At 37.7% G+C, this 18,921-nt stretch overlaps 2 protein-coding genes across 3 annotated transcripts in view; one reads left to right on the top strand and one right to left on the bottom strand.

Annotated features, from left to right (window-relative positions):
- The window catches only part of LOC306907774 (carboxyl-terminal PDZ ligand of neuronal nitric oxide synthase protein), a 63,484-nt gene that overhangs the window by 25,445 nt on the left and 19,118 nt on the right, over positions 1-18,921 (bottom strand). The window lies entirely within an intron of this gene.
- Positions 9,464-17,543, top strand: LOC306907755 (uncharacterized protein). Its single transcript, XM_079480120.1, has 13 exons — positions 9,464-9,586; positions 9,657-9,819; positions 9,891-10,083; positions 11,153-11,221; positions 11,634-11,702; positions 12,118-12,171; positions 12,266-12,337; positions 13,489-13,594; positions 13,996-14,066; positions 14,165-16,349; positions 16,555-16,653; positions 17,018-17,062; positions 17,158-17,543. The coding sequence occupies exons 1-13, from the start codon at positions 9,469-9,471 to the stop codon at positions 17,406-17,408; spliced, it is 3,495 nt and encodes a 1,164-aa protein (XP_079336246.1). The 5' UTR covers positions 9,464-9,468; the 3' UTR covers positions 17,409-17,543.

The following is an 18,921-nucleotide window of genomic DNA, read 5'->3' as shown; positions in this document are numbered from 1 at the left end:
AGCAAGCTGTAATAATAATATAATAAGTAATAATAAAGCTTTTGAAATATGTTTTGCAATGTCAGTTCTATTTTTCAATAAAGGGTTGAAAATGAATGCTTTTAAAAATTTGTATCCGATTCATCGATTAATCGAACAAATAATCGACAGATTAATCGATTATTAAAATAATCGTTAGTTGCAGCTCTAGAGTATTGTATTTTATTTAACAGTAAAACATATAATAAATTGTACCCACAAAGCTGCGCAAGCGTGGAAAAGATCGTAACGTGATTAACGTGCGGTGAGGGTGATGCCTCATTTCCGTTCTATTTGAGCCAAACTGCACTAAAGTTGCGCAGAGCCCTTTTCCTTGAGTCCTGCGCCCTCAGCGGGTTGTGATTGGTTGAAATGGTAAGCTTGAATCTGATTGGCTAAAGAGTACGACAACCCAAGTGGTAGGGGTTGTGGTGCCAGGAGAGTCTCAAAAAACACATACACACGTCCAATGCGATTCACATGTGTGTGACGATTAGGGTCTGAGACTAGAGACTAAAATCGCTCCATACTTGTCCTCTACACAGAATATGACTACCTGAGAACTTTCTTCAGACAATAAATGAGAAATGACCATTCAGCCTAAACATCCCTCTTAATGTTACTGCTGTCAAAACACACACAATACATCTCTCACTCGAACACCTTCCATTCCATGACAAACTAGTACAAACAAGGCATGTAAACAGGAAAATTAAGGCATCACATGTAATTTACACAACATGTTTGCTCCTTATCTTACATTTTGTTTATGTTATTATGATGGTCTTAGCTCTCCTAATTTTTACTTGGCTTTTGCACTTGGATACCACTTTAACTAACATGTCATGTCTTATTACAGCTCCTGACTGCATGACATGACCTTCTGAATAATCAGCAGTGGATGTCAGCCTCCAAAGGTCGCAGTAAATATTAATGTACCATGTCCGAAGGTTGAGCTATACGTGAGAGAGAAAATTAAGAGATTGGACAGTTCCGTCAAAGTTATGTATGAACTGGAGAGGATTTTGAGATGCGATTATCAATGTCCCTGTTTTGAAAATGTAAATGAATGTATTTGGCTGTGTTCCAAATGATATACAGTCATTAGCATACCATCATAGCAGCATACTAATATACTGCTGTTGCGAGGGGGGCGTGGTTAAGTGAAGTCTACAGGGGGAGAGACACAGACAGGAAACAGGCGGGAAGTAAGTAGGCCAATTGCCGATTGTAAACGCAATCGTGAGAGACGATAGTGAGAGAGTGCTAGAGACTGGAAACCGTTGGGTGTGGAGTATGTGCAAAGCGGGCCATACGTTATACATATGTTATACTTTTGTTTGTTTACTTTGTGTTTTGTACGGTGAATAAAGCCGAGTCTCAACAGCGCCGATCCGGTCTCCTTCCTTCACTTATATTGAACCTTACTACAACTGCATTCTGCACAATGTAAATAGTATCCTGTCAACTGTAAAACCAGAAGAAAATAATCTTTGTAATCAGGTGATTCAGATTGTATCTGAGATTTTTAATCATGGTTGTTATTACCCTGGCTTATTTGGCGCCATATGAAAGTGTTAAGATGATTTTGTTTTGTTGTATTCTAGCATTAAATTGATAAATATAAAAACTAGAGTTTAGTTATATTTACTCGACCAATATTTAATACACATACACACATAGCTTATGAATTTTGCTGCAGTTTACCATTGCAAATAATATAATAGTATACTAAAGTATGTGGACACATACCATACAAATAAGGAATTTAAGAAATGATATCAATTAAGGTTAATAATTTAGCATATGGGTGCATTAGAAAGCAATTTCTTACAACCTAACCTAACATAACATTTCTGACTTATAGTATAGCCTATATTACTAGTATATATGCATACAATGCACTCAAGTAAACACTGGACAACATCTTTTGAAATATATGTGAAAAATTTGCAATTTTTGTTTTTCGCGCCCTGAGAGCAATAAAACTAAAAACATCCTGACTTACGTTAATAGGGCTAATTATACATACATCAATGCATTTAACACTGAAGTCTTTGTGACCAAAACCACAACTAATTCAAACCTCGGAAAGTCAATATCAAACGAAAAGGGGCATTGTTTTATAATTCACATTTTGTCAGCATTCCTTACATGACAAAAGGAATCTGTAACTTTGTTCAAGAAAGACATTTTCATAATTTATTGCTTGAGTGCAAAGTGCATTGAAATATTAAAGATTTACTGGATCACCTTTCTTTACTGTGCATAAACATTTTGGGAAAAATGACTTGGAAAAACAGGAAAAAAACGTAGTTTTACTTCATTCAGAATTGTGAGCTGAATCGAATAATCTGCAGCATTTGCATTGTGGGTTTAAACGTTACATTTATCTTTAAACTTCTCTCTCTGAGCCTGTGACTAGTATTGTTTCAGTTGTCATGAGAGAATACAACATGACATCGCCATTCATTTTTTAAGCCAATCCTCAAAAGCTTTTACTTAGCAACTCAATATTCCACAAACTCAGAGAGTGTAAGAGTCTACAACGAACACGACAGGACAAAAGACATTAGAAACGCATTAGAACCCGCTTTCATTTCAAATTTCGTCCACAAGGATGTGGCGCGTGTAGTTGTAAACTGTGGCTGACACAGGTTAACCAAGCAAGGTCTTTTGCTTGTACCTGTTTTAGTTTATGCTAATATGACAGTTAATTGATTCGGTAATTGATTAAAAAATGCGAAAAAGAGTTGAGTTATGTAAACGAACATATTAATGAATGTATAAACTGATAATGATTACAGGCTTTATTAAAATGTGTCTCTAATCTACTCATTAAATAAATAAAATGAGTCTAAATAAGTGGATCAGATGACCAAAGCACAAAGTTAATTGTTTGGTCATTTACACATTCATAAATCTGGGATTGCGATCTATGTAGAAGCGTGCACAATAGCGTACCTGTTATGGAATTCCACACCTGCCTTAATAAAAAACAAATAAAATAAAAAATCCATGAAGAAATGTCATTTTATACTTCTATTATATTTATGTTATTAAATATTTTTCCACGTTTATTTATTTCCACATTTATTCATGGATATATGCATTTACTCCTACATTTATTAATTTCTACATTTATTTATGTATTTCTGTTTAACTAATTTGGTGTATTGCACAATTACATTTCATACCCGCTTATTATACATTAACATTAACTTTGGTAAACATTGTGTGTGTGGAAAATGAAACTACCCTGTGGCCTCCCCCTGGTGTTTTAATAATTAGTTTATATTTATCCATATATGCATTTACTCTGATCTTAAGGCAAAGATATTTTTTATAAAAGGAAAAAAAACTTTCATATTGATTTCACTGGGGCTTTAAGAGATCTTTTGAGAGCGGGTAGTCTGTAGTTATGCCACAAAGTATATTTATTAGTTATAGTTATATACAATGCATGTAGTTAAGAATATGTTATTCTATTCTTTCCTCTTTACACACAAAAAGTTCCGTACTTTTAGGGACCTTGGGTATAGAGAACTTTGTCTCTGCGGAATTTGACCCTTGACACCAGGGATGTACCAACAATTTCCATTAGACATTGCCATTGGAAACGACATTGACATTGCGTGTGATGCTGTGAGCGAGTTAGTTTCTCAAGCTTGTCTGCTTGATTGGGATTTCCGCTTGACTTCAGACCAACGGAGAGCGTGTCTCATTTTAACAAAGTGTGTTGTTGAGGAACTGAGTGAGTGTGTGAGAGAAAGCAGGGAGGGAGAACATTTCTTTGGAAGCCGAGTCTGCAAAGCGACTACTGCGAGTGGGACATTTGCCAATCAGTTTAACTCACACCACTTCATGGGCAGGACATTACAAACTTGTGGAAAAAAAAATTACATTATTGGCCAAACCCTTTTTTGCTTTAAATCTAATGATGCCCACAGGTTTATTTAAGGGAAAACAATTCTGAAGTGTTCTCAGTAATATATTTCTAAGAAGTTTTAAATATTTTAACAACACGACAGAGAGCAAGGAATATGCAGAGTCCCCCTAATACAAGTACACACATGCATGCTGCTCTGATGCTGAGGCTGATAAAGGCGTGTGCTTGACTGAGTAGATGACAAGACTGGTGCACTGACAGGAACTCCCAAAGGTACCCATGTAACTACAACAACCTTAGCAATTAGTGTGTGTTTAAGTTTCTTGTGCATCAATGTGAAAGAACAAAAACAAGGAAAGAAAAAAAGACTTTCTGACTCGCTATCTCTTCTTCGAGGTATTAAGTGATTAGATTGTGTTTTCTTCTATGGTCATTCAGAATTATAGAGAGTTTACAAATCAAGCCAAATGGTTTTTGCAGCGAAATTATGCCAATTGAGGCCACTGTTCTGTGGTGAAACAAAATTAAGATAAGAACCAATGGCCAAATATTAATAAAAAGGTAAACAAACTAACAAGAACCAAACAGTTAAAGGTATTTCTTAACGTTCTTTTGTTTTGACTACTTCCCTAAAACTACTGAACTGAGAAATTATTGAATTATCTTGGCAACTGAGTAACTACTGGCGTTTCACCAGAATGAACTGTAAATATTAGGCTGGGAGCAGATTACAATTGTATTGTCCTGAAATGTCTTGCTGTACCAAAATCTGGTTGGCTCCAAAGATGAAAAGGCTATTTAGATCTTAAATCGACTAATCGGTTAAATGGCAAAGGCTCCTAGTCGACACTGAAAACAGTGGATATACACGAAAGAATTACACAAAATGTTATAATTTCAATGACTTCCTCTTTAATGTTTCGTTTGAAAACATTTGAAACAACATACTTAAACATATGTATGAAAAAAGATTAATTAATAGTCTTTAGTCAGGACCGAAATCTTTTATTTTAAGGTAAATTTTCCTTTGTGCCAATTGCAGCATGCTCAGATATGACCCCTTAAAAGATGGGTTGTTTTGAAGGAGGAAACCGGGTAGGTTTTTACGCAAACTATGTAACATCAAAGTGAAAAAATTGTAATTTCACTGGAGCCATGCCTGCGACACCAATTAATTCTTATTGCCGCGATGCGGATAACGCGGACAGAAGCGCAGCGAAAAAGTAGATAATGATCTAAAGCTTCATAAAGCTATGTTAACAATAACTTAATAATAAATATCAATATTTAAATATTTAAAATGCATGAAAGACGGATTTAATTAATTTTATTAAGATAAAATAAAAATTGAAGTCATTGAAATAATCTCTGTCCTCTGTCCTCCAGACCAGTTTGTGCCACCCCCTGCTGCCCTTGGCTGTCAGACATCCTTCGTGAACAACGGAGTACACTCAGGGCTGCTGAAAGGAAATGGCACAAGACCAAGTATCCTGCTGACCTAGGGGACTACCAATCACTACTCTCCTCTTTCTCTGCTAGTGTTACCACAGCGAAAACATATTTTTTACCACCAAGGTGAGCAATACACTCAGCAGCTTTTCAAGACCTTTAACTCTCTTCTTTTCTCCCCTCCTCCCCTGCCTACTACCTCTTTGACTGCTGAAGAGTTTGCAGTATTTTTCACTGAGAATACATCAGCCATCAGCAAACAGTTCTCAGCACCTCAGACCTCGGTACACACTACCCTCATTTCAAACATCGAACTCTCCTTTTTCGCCCCACTGACTGACACCGAAGTCACCCGACTTCACTACCGCCACCCCACCACCTGTCTGGTTGATCCAATCCCCTCCCATCTCCTTCAGGCCATATCCAGCACACTCACACCTCACACCACACACATCATCAACACCTCCCTGCTCATCGGCACTTTTCCATCCACATTTAAACAGGCCCAGGTCACGCCCCTTCTCAAGAAACCCACATTGGACCCTGCTACTACCGACAGTTACAGACCTGTCTCTCTCCTCCCTTTTATTGCGAAAACTCTTGAAGGGCAGTTTTCAACCAAGTTTCCTCATACCTATCCCAGAACAATCTACTGGGTGACTTCGCTGTCAGTCAGTGGGGCGAAAGAGGAGAGTTCGATGTTCAAAACAATCAGTCACAGAAGCACTGCGGCTAGCCGAGGCGGAATCCAAATCCTCGGTCAATTGATCAATCGGCAGATTCTGCTAGCAACCCTGTCATCCTTAGGAATCTCAGGCTCCCCTCTCCGCTGGTTCCAATCCTACCTCTCCGGCAGATCATTCAAGGTCTCAAGGAGGGGCTCGCTGTCCACTGCTCACCACATGATCACTGGGGTCCCTCAGGGATCGGTGCTTGGACCGCTGCTATTTTCTATTTACATGTCATCCTTAGGACCAATCAAACGTGCAGACGGCTTCTCGTATCACTGTTATGCTGACGACACCCAGATCTACATCTCGTTTCATCCAGACGACACGACTGTAGCAGCTTGCATAACAGCCTGCCTAGATTACATGAAAGAGCATCACCTCCAGCTGAACCTGGCCAAGACAGAACTACTTGTTTTTCCGGCACATTCATTCATTCACATTATTTCATTAATTCGCTCTGCGTTAGATCAAATGCGTCCTGTAGATTGTTCTTTACCTTTTGTCCATTGCCTTTTATTGCTTTGCTTTATAAATAATAAAAACATGATATAATGTAGGCTATCTTGTTTGTTGATAGGCTATATAGGCTTGTTCTTAAATTGTGACGCAATTAAAAAAGCTGTTTTTTCATTCGACATAATTTAAATAAACAAAGAATGAAACTTAAAAACAAATTAAAGATTTTAATTAACTGTTGTTAAATATTTAGTTTTATAGATACACTTTTATTAACATTTTATTTAATTTGATTACTATCATTTAATTTCATTTTTAGAGTCCGAAAAACAGACTTGAAAGGAGAAAATAAAATAGATTTCATTAGGTTTTATAGGCTACATATTTTAAGCCCAGGCACAGACCAGCCAAAGAAAACAAATGCTAATCGCGTCACTTCTTGCAGCCGCTAAAACAATCCAGTCAGTGTTGGTGCATCAGCAAATGCAAAAATATGAATTATCATTACCTAAGGAAACTGTAAACCATATGCCTGTTTAGGCTACATTAAATATTGGTTATGAACAGTTTGATTCTCTAGTCTTTAACATTTATTACATAGGCCCTAAAGCTTTTGGACCATCTTCTGGGCCATTCTTTGGTTTAGACTACACGGTTTAGACTACACGGTTACAAAACTTTCGTTTGAACAAGTGTCAAATTAGTCGTAGTGGATATTCCAACCAAATACCATAGAAAGAGACGGGTGTACTTATATAACATAAGGAGTATTAGTCTTTGTAAAAACAAACTAAACTACTTAACTTAGCATCTCTGTGAAGTATCCTCAACAATAATCTGAATATTGACTCACCAATTTGTGATTAACCAAAAGCATGTATAAACGTCACAGTAACAGGTTTGGAAAGCTCACAATTGTTTAGTCTGTTTATTTAGTGCTTTATTTGGTTGTGTGTTCTTCAAGGCCACGTGTTCACACAGAAGGCCAACACAAAAAACAGGGCCAGTAAGAGGGCACCATCTGTCCCATATGAGGGGCAAACAGAAGTGTGTTTGAACAACAATGTGAACACTCCCACGTCCATGTCTGAGTTCATGGTTTATTTGAGTTGGAGATTAAAAATGTAGGATTACGGGTGTATGGAAGTGCAGATCTTTGTTAAACATCAAATAGCACAACTCATATGGCAAATAACTCTTGTCAACACGTGTGTGTGTGTGTGTGTGTGTGTGTGTGTGTGTGTGTGTGTGTGTGTGTGTGTGTGTGTGTGTGTGTGTGTGTGTGTGTGTGTGTGTGTGTGTGTGTGTGTGTGTGTGTGTGTGTGTGTGTGTGTGTGTGTGTGTGTGTGTGTGTGTGTGTGTGTGTGTGTGTGTGTGTGTGTGTGTGTGTGTGTGTGTGTGTGTGTGTGTGTGTGTGTGTGTGTGTGTGTGTGTGTGTGTGTGTGTGTGTGTGTGTGTGTGTGTGTGTGTGTGTGTGTGTGTGTGTGTGTGTGTGTGTGTGTGTGTGTGTGTGTGTGTGTGTGTGTGTGTGTGTGTGTGTGTGTGTGTGTGTGTGTGTGTGTGTGTGTGTGTGTGTGTGTGTGTGTGTGTGTGTGTGTGTGTGTGTGTGTGTGTGTGTGTGTGTGTGTGTGTGTGTGTGTGTGTGTGTGTGTGTGTGTGTGTGTGTGTGTGTGTGTGTGTTTGTTTTTGTGGTTTATGAAGACTTTTGACCTGAATACGCACCAGCATTACGGGGACATTTGGGTTTATGAGGACAGGGACCATGTCCTTGTAAATCCGACAATGTAGATGTCATTTACTTAGTCCCAGAAGCACTATCTCCAATTTTGGCGCGATGTCCTTTTATACCATAAAACCCTGAAATGTTACCATACACAGTGTATCTCTGAGTTTGAGAGTGCGCCCCTGTAGCCTGGTCCCGGTATTGCACTCGCGTCATCCAAAAAGTGCATATATTATGCCAGTGTAAGTTTTAAGGCCTGTGATTGGATAGATCGGTATCGATTGGCGCGAAATAGCGAAAACAAGATGGCGGAGTTGGGCGGAGCTTCAATCAGCGCTGCTTGACTGCACACAACCTGCTATATACACGTGAGTTAATATACAATACTAAGTCATTATTATAATGATAATAATTTATCGATTGCGAATGAAATATGTGATGCATATGGGTCCTGCAATGAAATGTATTCCTAAAATAAAATAAAGTATGACAATAACTTAAAATCAGATCAGTACAGTTTAATGGAGAAACGCGATTAGACAATCTTGTTTGCTATGCTATTAATAAAAGTATAAACAAACAGTTTACTCACAGGCATAAATCATAGATGCTTATTAAAAAGATATTTGTACTATTAGTAGTTTTATTTGATATTAATGATTCTAATGAATAGCCTATGGTAATCAGAGGTGTAGTGATGCTCACGTTTATTTCCAGTTCGGACCGGATTAGAAACTGCACCAGAGAACACCTGTTTTTCAACAATTGAACCTGTTTGAAGCAACTATCACTCAAAAGGTAAGTTATAATGTTGTTTAATAGCTTGTTTAATCCGTCTGGTTTGTTTGTGCATGTCTTGCAAGCTCTTCCCTGCTTATTTTAGTCTTATTCATCATAATATTGAATTGTCATGACATGTGTTGAATGGGAGGGGGATGGATATATATATTATATTAAATAATAATACCACCCAGTACAGTATCCTGACATGCTGCTGTGAAATATAACTGCAGTTCTTCTGCGTTAAGAGATTGATCAAGATGCACTCTTATTTCTCCTGAGTTTAATATCATAAACTTTGTACCAATAGAACTGTCATTCTTAATGTTTATATCAAAACCAAACTTGCTGAATCATATGTCAAATGAAATGCACTATTCAGAATTATTGAGTGTCTTTTCCTATGACCGTAGACACATCAGATGGCCGAAGTGAAACGGCGAAGGAGAAAGCCCAAGCCTCTGGAGCAGGCCATACAGTTTTCACTTCTCAAGAAAGACAAGGAAGGGCTTGATGGCAGATTCATCAATGATTCAAAAGGTGAGTTTGATGGTTTATTAAAGCTGTGTCAGGTACATTGTATGCTATTTACTTCTCTGTTGTCGTGTAGGGAGAGGTGTGTTCAGTTGTACTGAGTTTGATAAGGGAGATTTCCTGCTGGAATACAGAGGAGATCTCATAAGTAAAGAAGAATGTGAGCGGAGACAAGGAATATATCATGACGCCCTCAAAGTTTTCTTGTTTGAGTTTCGATATGATGGAAAACTCCTCTGGTATGTAGAAAACATTTTAACATTAAAACTACTCTATTATAGATACTTATTGATAACTCTCATTTCTTTAGTGTTGATGCTGCCCGAGATGACTGTTCTCTTGGTAGACTTGTAAATGATGACCATATTAACCCAAACAGCAAGATGAAGACGATCCGTGTGGATGGAAAACCACACCTTTGCTTATTTGCTATAAGGAGCATCTGTGCTGGTGAAGAGATCACATATAATTATGGTGATTCTGAGTGGCCATGGCGTTGCACGGTATTTAAACCTTTACAATAACAACTTTGGATTATTTCAAACAACTTAAAAATATAAAAGGTTAATTGTAATGGATTTTATATGAATAACCTTATGCGTGTCAATTAGATGCAGTATATCAGGTTGTTTGTAGCCTCCACATCGTTTTTATGAAGACCCTTTTTTATGAAGACATCAAAAAACATGTTTACCTCAAGAACAACTCATGCCAATATTGAAAACTCATTATTGTACTATTAGATTAAATATAACCATAATACAAGTAGTTAAAAAGCAGCCTCCTTGGTTAAAATAGACCTTCAATAAGTAATTCTACAATAATAATGAGTCATTATTTGTCACATTATATTTTGTTTCTTATTTGTTTCTTAAACTTGTTGTTTCAGATGATAACTAGAGTTGCTATATCTTGTTTGGGTCTCACCTGATTATTTTTAAAGTTATCCAATAAGTTAATGTAATAATTTAGTTATTCCTCAAGTGAAAGAGCAGATTTTTAATGTACCTCCGAAACAGATTGTTTGCCACAGTTATCACTCACTGAATTATGATTGTGTGTGTGTGTATAAAGTGATCTCTCATATAAATACTTAAACTCAGGGTGCTGTAGTTACCAGTGTCCCGGTAAGACGTGTGTCCTTATAGACCAGACTTCTGTCAAACTAAAACCACACACTTGAGATTCTTCAGTCAAGTTAAACATCAAGAACATGTTTTCCTCATAAAACTGTGTCCTCATAAAACAGGTGTAAAGCTACAGACAACCTTACATACTATAATGAACATGCATGTAATGTGATGCATTAAAGTATTTTGGGTTACATTTAAACATGTATCTTATATTTAAATATTGATTTGAAATAAAACTCTTTTGTAATCTTACTTTGATATTATCTCAAATCACTACTTCATGTGCACATACAGTATTTATTGGTCAGTAACTGTGTACTAACCATGGTCATCCTGTTCATGTCTATTTTGCATTACTGGCTGACTCTACATTATCCTTTTGATATATTTCATATATTTGCCATGTTTTAAAACTCTTATCTTTATGTTATATTTTCAGATAAGCCATACGACCCAGTTGTCACCAGGCAGTGATGATTGTGCTGCTCTTACTGTGGGACTACACAAGGTGAGTGACAGTTGTACTGGAAGAGAATGAGTAGGGCCGGTAATTCTGCATATCTATTCCAATTCTTATTCATTCCTAACTTTAATTTCAATAAGGGAAAAACATTATATATCCTTCTTATTTATTTGAAGTCTGATTGCAAAACATGTCATTGTAGCTGAATATTAGCTTTCCTCTATCCCAGTGGTAAGAGCATTGTGTTAACAACGCAAGGTTGTGTGTTGGATCTCAGGGGATTGCAGATACCTGTGTATAAATGTATAGAATAATGCAATGTAAGTCGCTTTGGATAAAAGCATCTGCCAAATACCTACATGTAAATGTAAATATTAGCGCTCGGCACAGAATACAATGCATAGGGTTAGTGCTTTAACAAACAAGGGTTTCAAATGTCTAATTTGATGTTTTGTAGACTCTCAGTGAGGTTGAACCCTCCATTCTTAAAGTGAACACACAGTCAGAAGCCAGAGACGTACAAAAGGTATTGTTTTTTTCTTTCTGGAAATCAAATGGTTATGGCCATATGTTTAGAGTTTTAACTATCTGCATAATTACCATGTTAAAATGTCAACCTCTTTTAAATGTCCAAGTCACTTCTGTAACCCATGAATTACTTTGCCCACTAATATAACCCAGTGGTTGAAAATGTGCCATTGTGGCTAAATTTTTTCTGGCATCATTAGCCAGCTTTTGCTTCAGTGCTTCATTCATAATGTTTGCTTGTTTTCATTTCATGTTTTTAGTTGAATGTAGTCAGTGATCAATCACTGTTAATGGACTCAAGTTTCTGTGCATCCACTGAAGGACTGGAAAAAGTCTGTCTGTGATTCTGCTTTATTTGGATAATCTCTGAATCCTCTCTGTAGAAGTGTTAAGTGTTTTTTCCTTGCTTCCAGGTGACTCCTGAGAAGGACATATTATCATTTAAGGGTCAAGACTGTGTTGAGAAGGTAATAAAAAGAGCATTGCATCATTTGAGGAAATATTAGTTTGTTCTAGTATGTCTTCTCCAGATTAAACTTGTTTTTTTCATTATGTTTTCAGATGACACCTGTCAAAAAGCACTTGTTCAACGAGGAGCAGAGCTTTTGTGCACCTACTGAACAAGTCAATGAGGTATTTACATGTTTTAGTTTAATGGGAAAACCTGTGTAAATAATTAATTTTATTCTGCTGGCCCACAACCGTCTAAACTGTCCTACCCCAGTTTAAACCGAATGAACCAAAAAAAGGTTTTATATAACATAAAATGTCTTTGACATTGTGTTCTGTGCCATTGCTTACGCCTGGGCCACACATACTCCGTGTGTAGAACTTGTGTTGCGTATTGTAGTACGTATGCGTTGCGCAAGCGATATTTGCCATACGGTGGCGATCTGTGGTTTCTGTGACCCACAAGTTCAACAAATGTCACACAGTTTCACTTTCAGCAGAAAAGCCCCTCCTCTAAATGCTTTTTTTGAAAAGTGTGTAGTGTCTTTAACATGAAAATATACTTTCAGATTTACAGTTTTACCGGATTATGTGTTTTCTGCAATCCTGGTAAGAGTTGAGCTTTATCTAGCTTTATCTCGAAATCAAATCAACATGATGACTGTGAAAATGAGTGGCTCACTTTAATTACATGCATGTATGGTGAAATCCCATCTCAATCTGTGTGATTTTAAGCACAATACGCGTCCTGTCACTTTTAAATCTGTCCGTAGTGTACAGCGAAAACAGACTCAATGCATAAACGCTCGCTGCACTGACAGAACGTAACGCATCTGCAACGGAACAACGGACGGACCGCAACGCAAACGCAAGCTGTGTGAAGAATATCATCTGTTAACATAAAAAAATGCAACGCACTGCATACGGAGTATGTGTGGCCCAGGCGTTAGGCAATGTTTTACATGTCTCAGGAAAATGTGAAGTTAATATATTTGCACAGCAGGACATTTAGTTACCAAAAATGTATGTTAAGAACGATCCGATTTGGGAATCGGATCAGATCGTTAAGTATCTTAAGATTCCCACAGAGAAATGTATTACAATCTTAGGGATAGTTCTAATAATAAATCTAAAAGTATTATTGTTTGTCTTAAATTTGGACTCTAAAAATAGGTTGGAGCTCTTAGTTTTGCTCTCAAAGTGGACCAGTTTTAAACTTTAAAATGATCAATATCTTCTTCAAGGATGCATGATTAAAAATTGTAGTTTTACATGTATGTTTAAGAATATTCCTTTTTTGACACTGACACATTCACAAATCTTTTTCTTTTCAGGTCTGTAAGCATGACGTGGTCTCTTCAGTAATATCAAGCATGGACAGATGTGCTAAATGTGTGGGACCTGTTGCGGCACTAAAGTGGATTGGCCTGAGATGTAAATGTTAGTATATTGTCTATTTTGCAGCATGACATATCTTCATTTATTTTAGTACCATTCATTTAAGATCAAAGTTGTTTAACTGTTGAAGCAGCTTATTATCAAGTTATTAGTTAGGCTAGTAGTTTTTGCTGTGATATAGAGTTACTTGAAATGTGCTTAAAGTAATACATAAAAATAGTAACATTTGCATCCCCCCCCCTTTCATTTTTGCTAATCTGAAAATGATCCAATCCATTAACAAAAGAACATATATGATCCAAACCTTGAGTTTTGTGATCTATTAAACCACTAAAAACATAAATTGCAATAAGGGGGTAATTTTAACATGAGATACTATACCTAAACGCAATACAAATGACAACAGCTGAACATGTCCTGATACATGATGATTTCTCCAATAGTGTGCTCCAGTTTTTGGCACAAGTCCTGTTATTTAAAGTTTCACGAATGGACTGGAAAACGGTCATCACTGGTAAGAGAGTGTTTGATTTATATATGTTTGTTCTTTAGTTTTATGAATTAAAACTTTCTATTATTACTGTAAATTAATCATACCTATATTGACAATAGGATGTAAGTTCAGAGGAAGATGAGTTGTCAGATGAGGAATACATACCACAGTCTGAGTCAGACAGTCAGTCAGACAGTTTAGATGAACTGACAACAAAACCAGCAAGATATGATCAATCTAAACTCCTCTCAGATATGCATGGAGCGGCATCCTCTAAGTTTAGTGAACCTCTGAGATCCAATGTTACACCCCTGAATTTATCTAAAGACAAAGGAAAACCAATCTTAAAGGCCATGGAAGCAGCATGTGTTTATGAAGAGTCTGGCTTGCTTTGTCAGGAGGAGCAGTTGACTGATGTTGAGATAGACAGTGAATCGGACAGGTCTGGTGAATGCAACCTTCCCAGTAAGCAAGATTCAGAGGTATGCAGGTCAACAGATGTTATATCATCACCGCCATCACAAAACAGAGAGGAGAGTATTGAGAAGCTTTTGAATGCAGAAAAGGCAGCGACATTGAGAGAGGAAGGGAGGGAAAGCAGCATTGGTGAAGCAGATCAGTGTGTGGAATCAGCAAACATTTCTTGTTCAGCAAATAGTAAGAACTATTGTTACATCTGCGGGAAGCCTCAGTCCAAGTTGGCGCGCCATTTGAAAACTCATATGGCTGATGTTGAAGTTGGGCAGGCCTTGTCACTCCCTGTGCACTCAAAAGAACGCAAAGCAATGCTGCAAAAACTCAGGAACAAGGGCAACTATCAGCATAACACAGATGTTTTAAAGTTTGGAGAGGGGGCCCTTAAAATAAAACGGGCACCAAAAAAAGAACGTGACTCAAAGCATTTTGTGCATTGCATGTACTGCAAAGGGATGTTTGTACGTAGAGATCTATGGCGTCATTTGAAACGATGTCCCTCAAAACCAGTGTCTGACAGTGAAAACCAAGGGAGAACCAGGGTTTTGGGTCTGGCAACTATGGCAGAGTCTTCATTCAGTCAGCAGATATCGCAAGGAGTGTGGAAGCTCTTAAGTGTGATGAAGCAGGATGACATTTCTGCTGTTGTAAAAAATGACCTGAGTATTCTTCAACTTGCACAGTCTTTCTATAACAAACATGGACATGACCCTACCAAGTTTGAGTACATTCGTCAAAAACTCAGAGAAATTGGAAGATTGTTGTTGACTTTGCGTAGAGAGTTTTCAATATACAGTCTAGAAGAAGCTGTAAAACCTGCCAATTTTTACAGACTCATTGGAGCAGTCCAGAGAGTGTCTGGCTATGACGACGAGAGTCACTGCTACCAATGTCCAAGCCTTGCACTGAAACTGGGGCATTCTTTGAATAAGATTTGTGAAATCGTTCACTGCAGAGCACTGATGTCCGAGGACAAGGAACTGATCACGTCGACAGAGACATTTAAAAAGCTCTACTCCTCAAAGTGGTCTGAGATGATCTCGCACACAGCTTTGGTCACGCTGAATGAGGCGAAATTTAACAAGCCATTAACCCTGCCTTTCACTCAGGACGTACAGTGCCTTCATCAGTTTTTAGAGAAGACTGCACAAACAGCATTTCTGAACCTAAAAGAGACTGCCTCTCCTCAAAGCTATGCAGAACTAGCCAAAACAACGCTTGCCAGAATGATTGTTTTCAACCGTAGACGTGCAGGAGAGGTCTCTAAAATGCCACTCCGAGGTTTCAAAGAAAGGGACAGCACTTCTCTCCATGATGATGTTGCCATGGGCCTGAGCAAGTTTGAACAGAAACTCTGCAGCCACTTTAGTCGAGTTGAGATCAGGGGGAAAAGGGGAAGAAAGGTTGCGGTTCTTCTCTCACCTGATATGGTTGATGCCCTGACACTGCTGGTTACAAAGAGAAGTGAATGTGGAGTGCTGGACACTAATGAATTCTTGTTTGCCAGACCCAACTGCCAGAGTCATTACAGAGGTCCGGACTCTCTTAGGGTTTATGCAAGTGAATGTGGAGCTCAAAATCCAGAGTTTCTCAGATCAACTCATCTCCGCAAACATGTAGCTACTCTCTCCCAAATCCTAAACCTGAAAAACAATGAACTGGATCAGGTCGCAGATTTCCTGGGACATGATATTCGCGTCCATCGCGATTATTACAGGCTGCCTGAAGCCACTACTCAGCTGGCTAAAATATCCAAGTTACTGCTAGCCATGGAAAAGGGCCGTCTTCCTAATCTTCAAGGCAAATCACTTGATGACATTGAGATTGAAGGTATGTCCATCCTACTGTAGGCAGTACAGTGGAGTTTTACACTCATAGGGAGGTTTAAGGAAACTGAATTATGTGATGTACCTTGCATCTATTGAGTACACACTAGGGTGTAGTCTAATGGTCAGTCATGTTTCAAAAATGACTTCTGAATACAGGTTAAACATGTAGATGTTTCTCATGTTCTAAAGTTCACTTTTTCTTCAAGATGAAATCAGTCTGACAGATTCTGAAGCCAGTGATCCTGATGAAAGAGAGTCTGAGGACGATGCTCCTGCTGGAGGTGCAGGTGTCTCCAGTGATTTTGGTAAGTTGACAAGTAAACATGTTTTTGAATATGTTATTATTATTTTAACCCAGCATTTTAATTAGATTATTTGCATAAATAAAATGCATAGATACAGTTTTATTGCTTATTGTGCCTATAGTGCAACTTTTCTAATGGAATATTATTAAATTTAGGGATGCTCCAACATTTTAATTATGTCTGATACCAAGAAGTTGGTCATTTTCATGTTTGCCAAAACTGATAAATGACAGATGAACACAAGTCTTAAAAAGCAGCTGTTCAACAGGCTGAAGATTTCACTTCTAGAATAATATTTGAAGTTAAGGCTATAATAATAAGTTCATCCAAATTTCCTGATCAGTGTATAAATGATTTCTTGCAGATGTTCATAAGATGCCAATTGAGAGAACCACTGAAGTTTCCCAAGGTACCTGGGGGTTTAAATCAGAATACCATCATCATTGTAAGTACATGAGCTCTCATATAGTTAGAGCTTACTAACATATAAATTATTCTGTACAGAGAATGAGAGTGAGGCAGAAACTGAAAAACCACGTAAAGGCCAAAAGGTGTGCTGGTCGAATGCAGAAGTTAGCGCTGTGATGAAACATTTTAAGTCACACATAATCAAAGGGAAACTGGCCACACTGTCTGAATCCCAGCAGTGTAAGTCCGCTGAAAATCATGTTTTGTCAAGGCGAAGTGCACAAAACATCAGAGATTTCGTGCGAAATCGCGGAATTAGTTTAAAAAGGAAAGCACAACTCAAGTAAAGTTGGATCATGTCTTATTTGATGTTGTTCTATTTTGATTATTACTTGTTTGTTTTTGTTAATAATAATGGCAGCAGTAATTTGTTAAAAAAAAAGTAATACTGTCAGCGTTTCATCACCCTCATGTTGTTTCAAGCCTGCATGACTTTCTATCTTCAGTGGAATGCAAAAGGAGATGTTTAGCAGAATGTTAGGGCCAACCTCAGCCTCAGACGTTCATTGTATGGGAAAGAAGGTGCAATGAACGTCACTGGAGGCTGAGGCTGAGGTTGGCCCTAACATTCTACTAAACATCTCCTTTTGCATTCCACTGAAGATCGAAAGTCATGCAGGCTTGAAACAACATGAGGTTTTTTTTTAAGTTTCTCATGTTGTAGAATTCATTGCATGTTCAGCAAATGAATCTTACTCATTTCAATGTATGTTTAATAAAATCTAACAAATTGGCTTGTTTCAAAGCAGTCTGTTTTGTCTGTTTATTTGTTTTTTTTTGTTTTGAATGATTAAAATCTGGAAAAACTCAATTTTGTTATTAAATATCCATTCCGCGTTATCATCAAAATTACATTCAAACATGGTAACATTACACACTGCATTTAAAGTAAGTAGTCTGCCGAGTTGTAAATCCGAAGGTGAACGAATAACTAAAATATGAGCTTGTTCATGTGATTCAGCGTTGACTCCCTTTTTTTTTTACAAGTCCTCACCACAGTCTGCTACCAAACGCAGTGAATCCACAGATCTAGTCCCCGCCTGCCCGCTAAGAGTTGAACACACGCGCTAAACCTATCAGCAGACGACACTATCTGATCAATCACATTAGTGAGTCAGTCAAGCAGTAAAGTAAGTAAAACTGCTTATAAGTATTAAATAATACCTGTTGTTTGACACTCCATTTACCAATATACTCACAAAAATCATGCAGAACCTGCTCTTTAATGTGTAAACACTTTGGTCCCTGTAATGTTGTAATTTATTTTGTGTATCCGGTCCTCTTAAATCACATTAGTCTTGGTAATACACCGTGTTGTTTGTGTATTGTGTGTGTGGGCATGTACCATTAAACACACTTGTCCTTATAATGTTGGATTGTGCAGTTGTGTATTGTGTTTAAGATCAAGTCCTCTTAAATCACATTAGTCTTTGTAATACACCGTGTTGTGTGTGTAGTCATGTGCCTGTAACACACACTGGTCCCTGTAATCCACTGAAATGACATATTTTGTGTATTGTAAAACGAGCGCCCTCATATGCAGGTTGGGCCCCAAAAATCATAATTATGTCATAGGCGGGAACATTTCAGTATGGGCGGGAATGTCCTTGTGTACCACCAAAATATCGTATTGTTATATTTTCCATTCTGAAGTGTGTATCTAATATTTAAAGTCAGATTTGTGATCTGCATATTAAAACAATTTTTTTGATAGTTTTATCATCACTCTAAGGCATTGGGAAAGGTGTGTCCCCATTTACCACCACCAAACTGGTTTGACCGTCAAAGTCCTACTATACC

The sequence above is a fragment of the Barbatula barbatula genome, assembly GCF_947034865.1.
Source record: "Barbatula barbatula genome assembly, chromosome: 2".
Classification (NCBI taxonomy): domain Eukaryota; kingdom Metazoa; phylum Chordata; class Actinopteri; order Cypriniformes; family Nemacheilidae; genus Barbatula; species Barbatula barbatula.
This window is presented reverse-complemented; position numbering and strand designations above follow the sequence as displayed.

Excerpts from the sequence above, each read along its gene's own strand:
- LOC306907755 (XM_079480120.1), top strand. The coding sequence starts at position 9,469 with ATGGCCGAAGTGAAACGGCGAAGGAGAAAGCCCAAGCCTCTGGAGCAG. Across the intron at positions 10,084-11,152 it reads AGTGGCCATGGCGTTGCACG|ATAAGCCATACGACCCAGTT; the intron begins GTATTTAAACCT and ends TTATATTTTCAG. Across the intron at positions 16,654-17,017 it reads AGGTGTCTCCAGTGATTTTG|ATGTTCATAAGATGCCAATT; the intron begins GTAAGTTGACAA and ends GATTTCTTGCAG.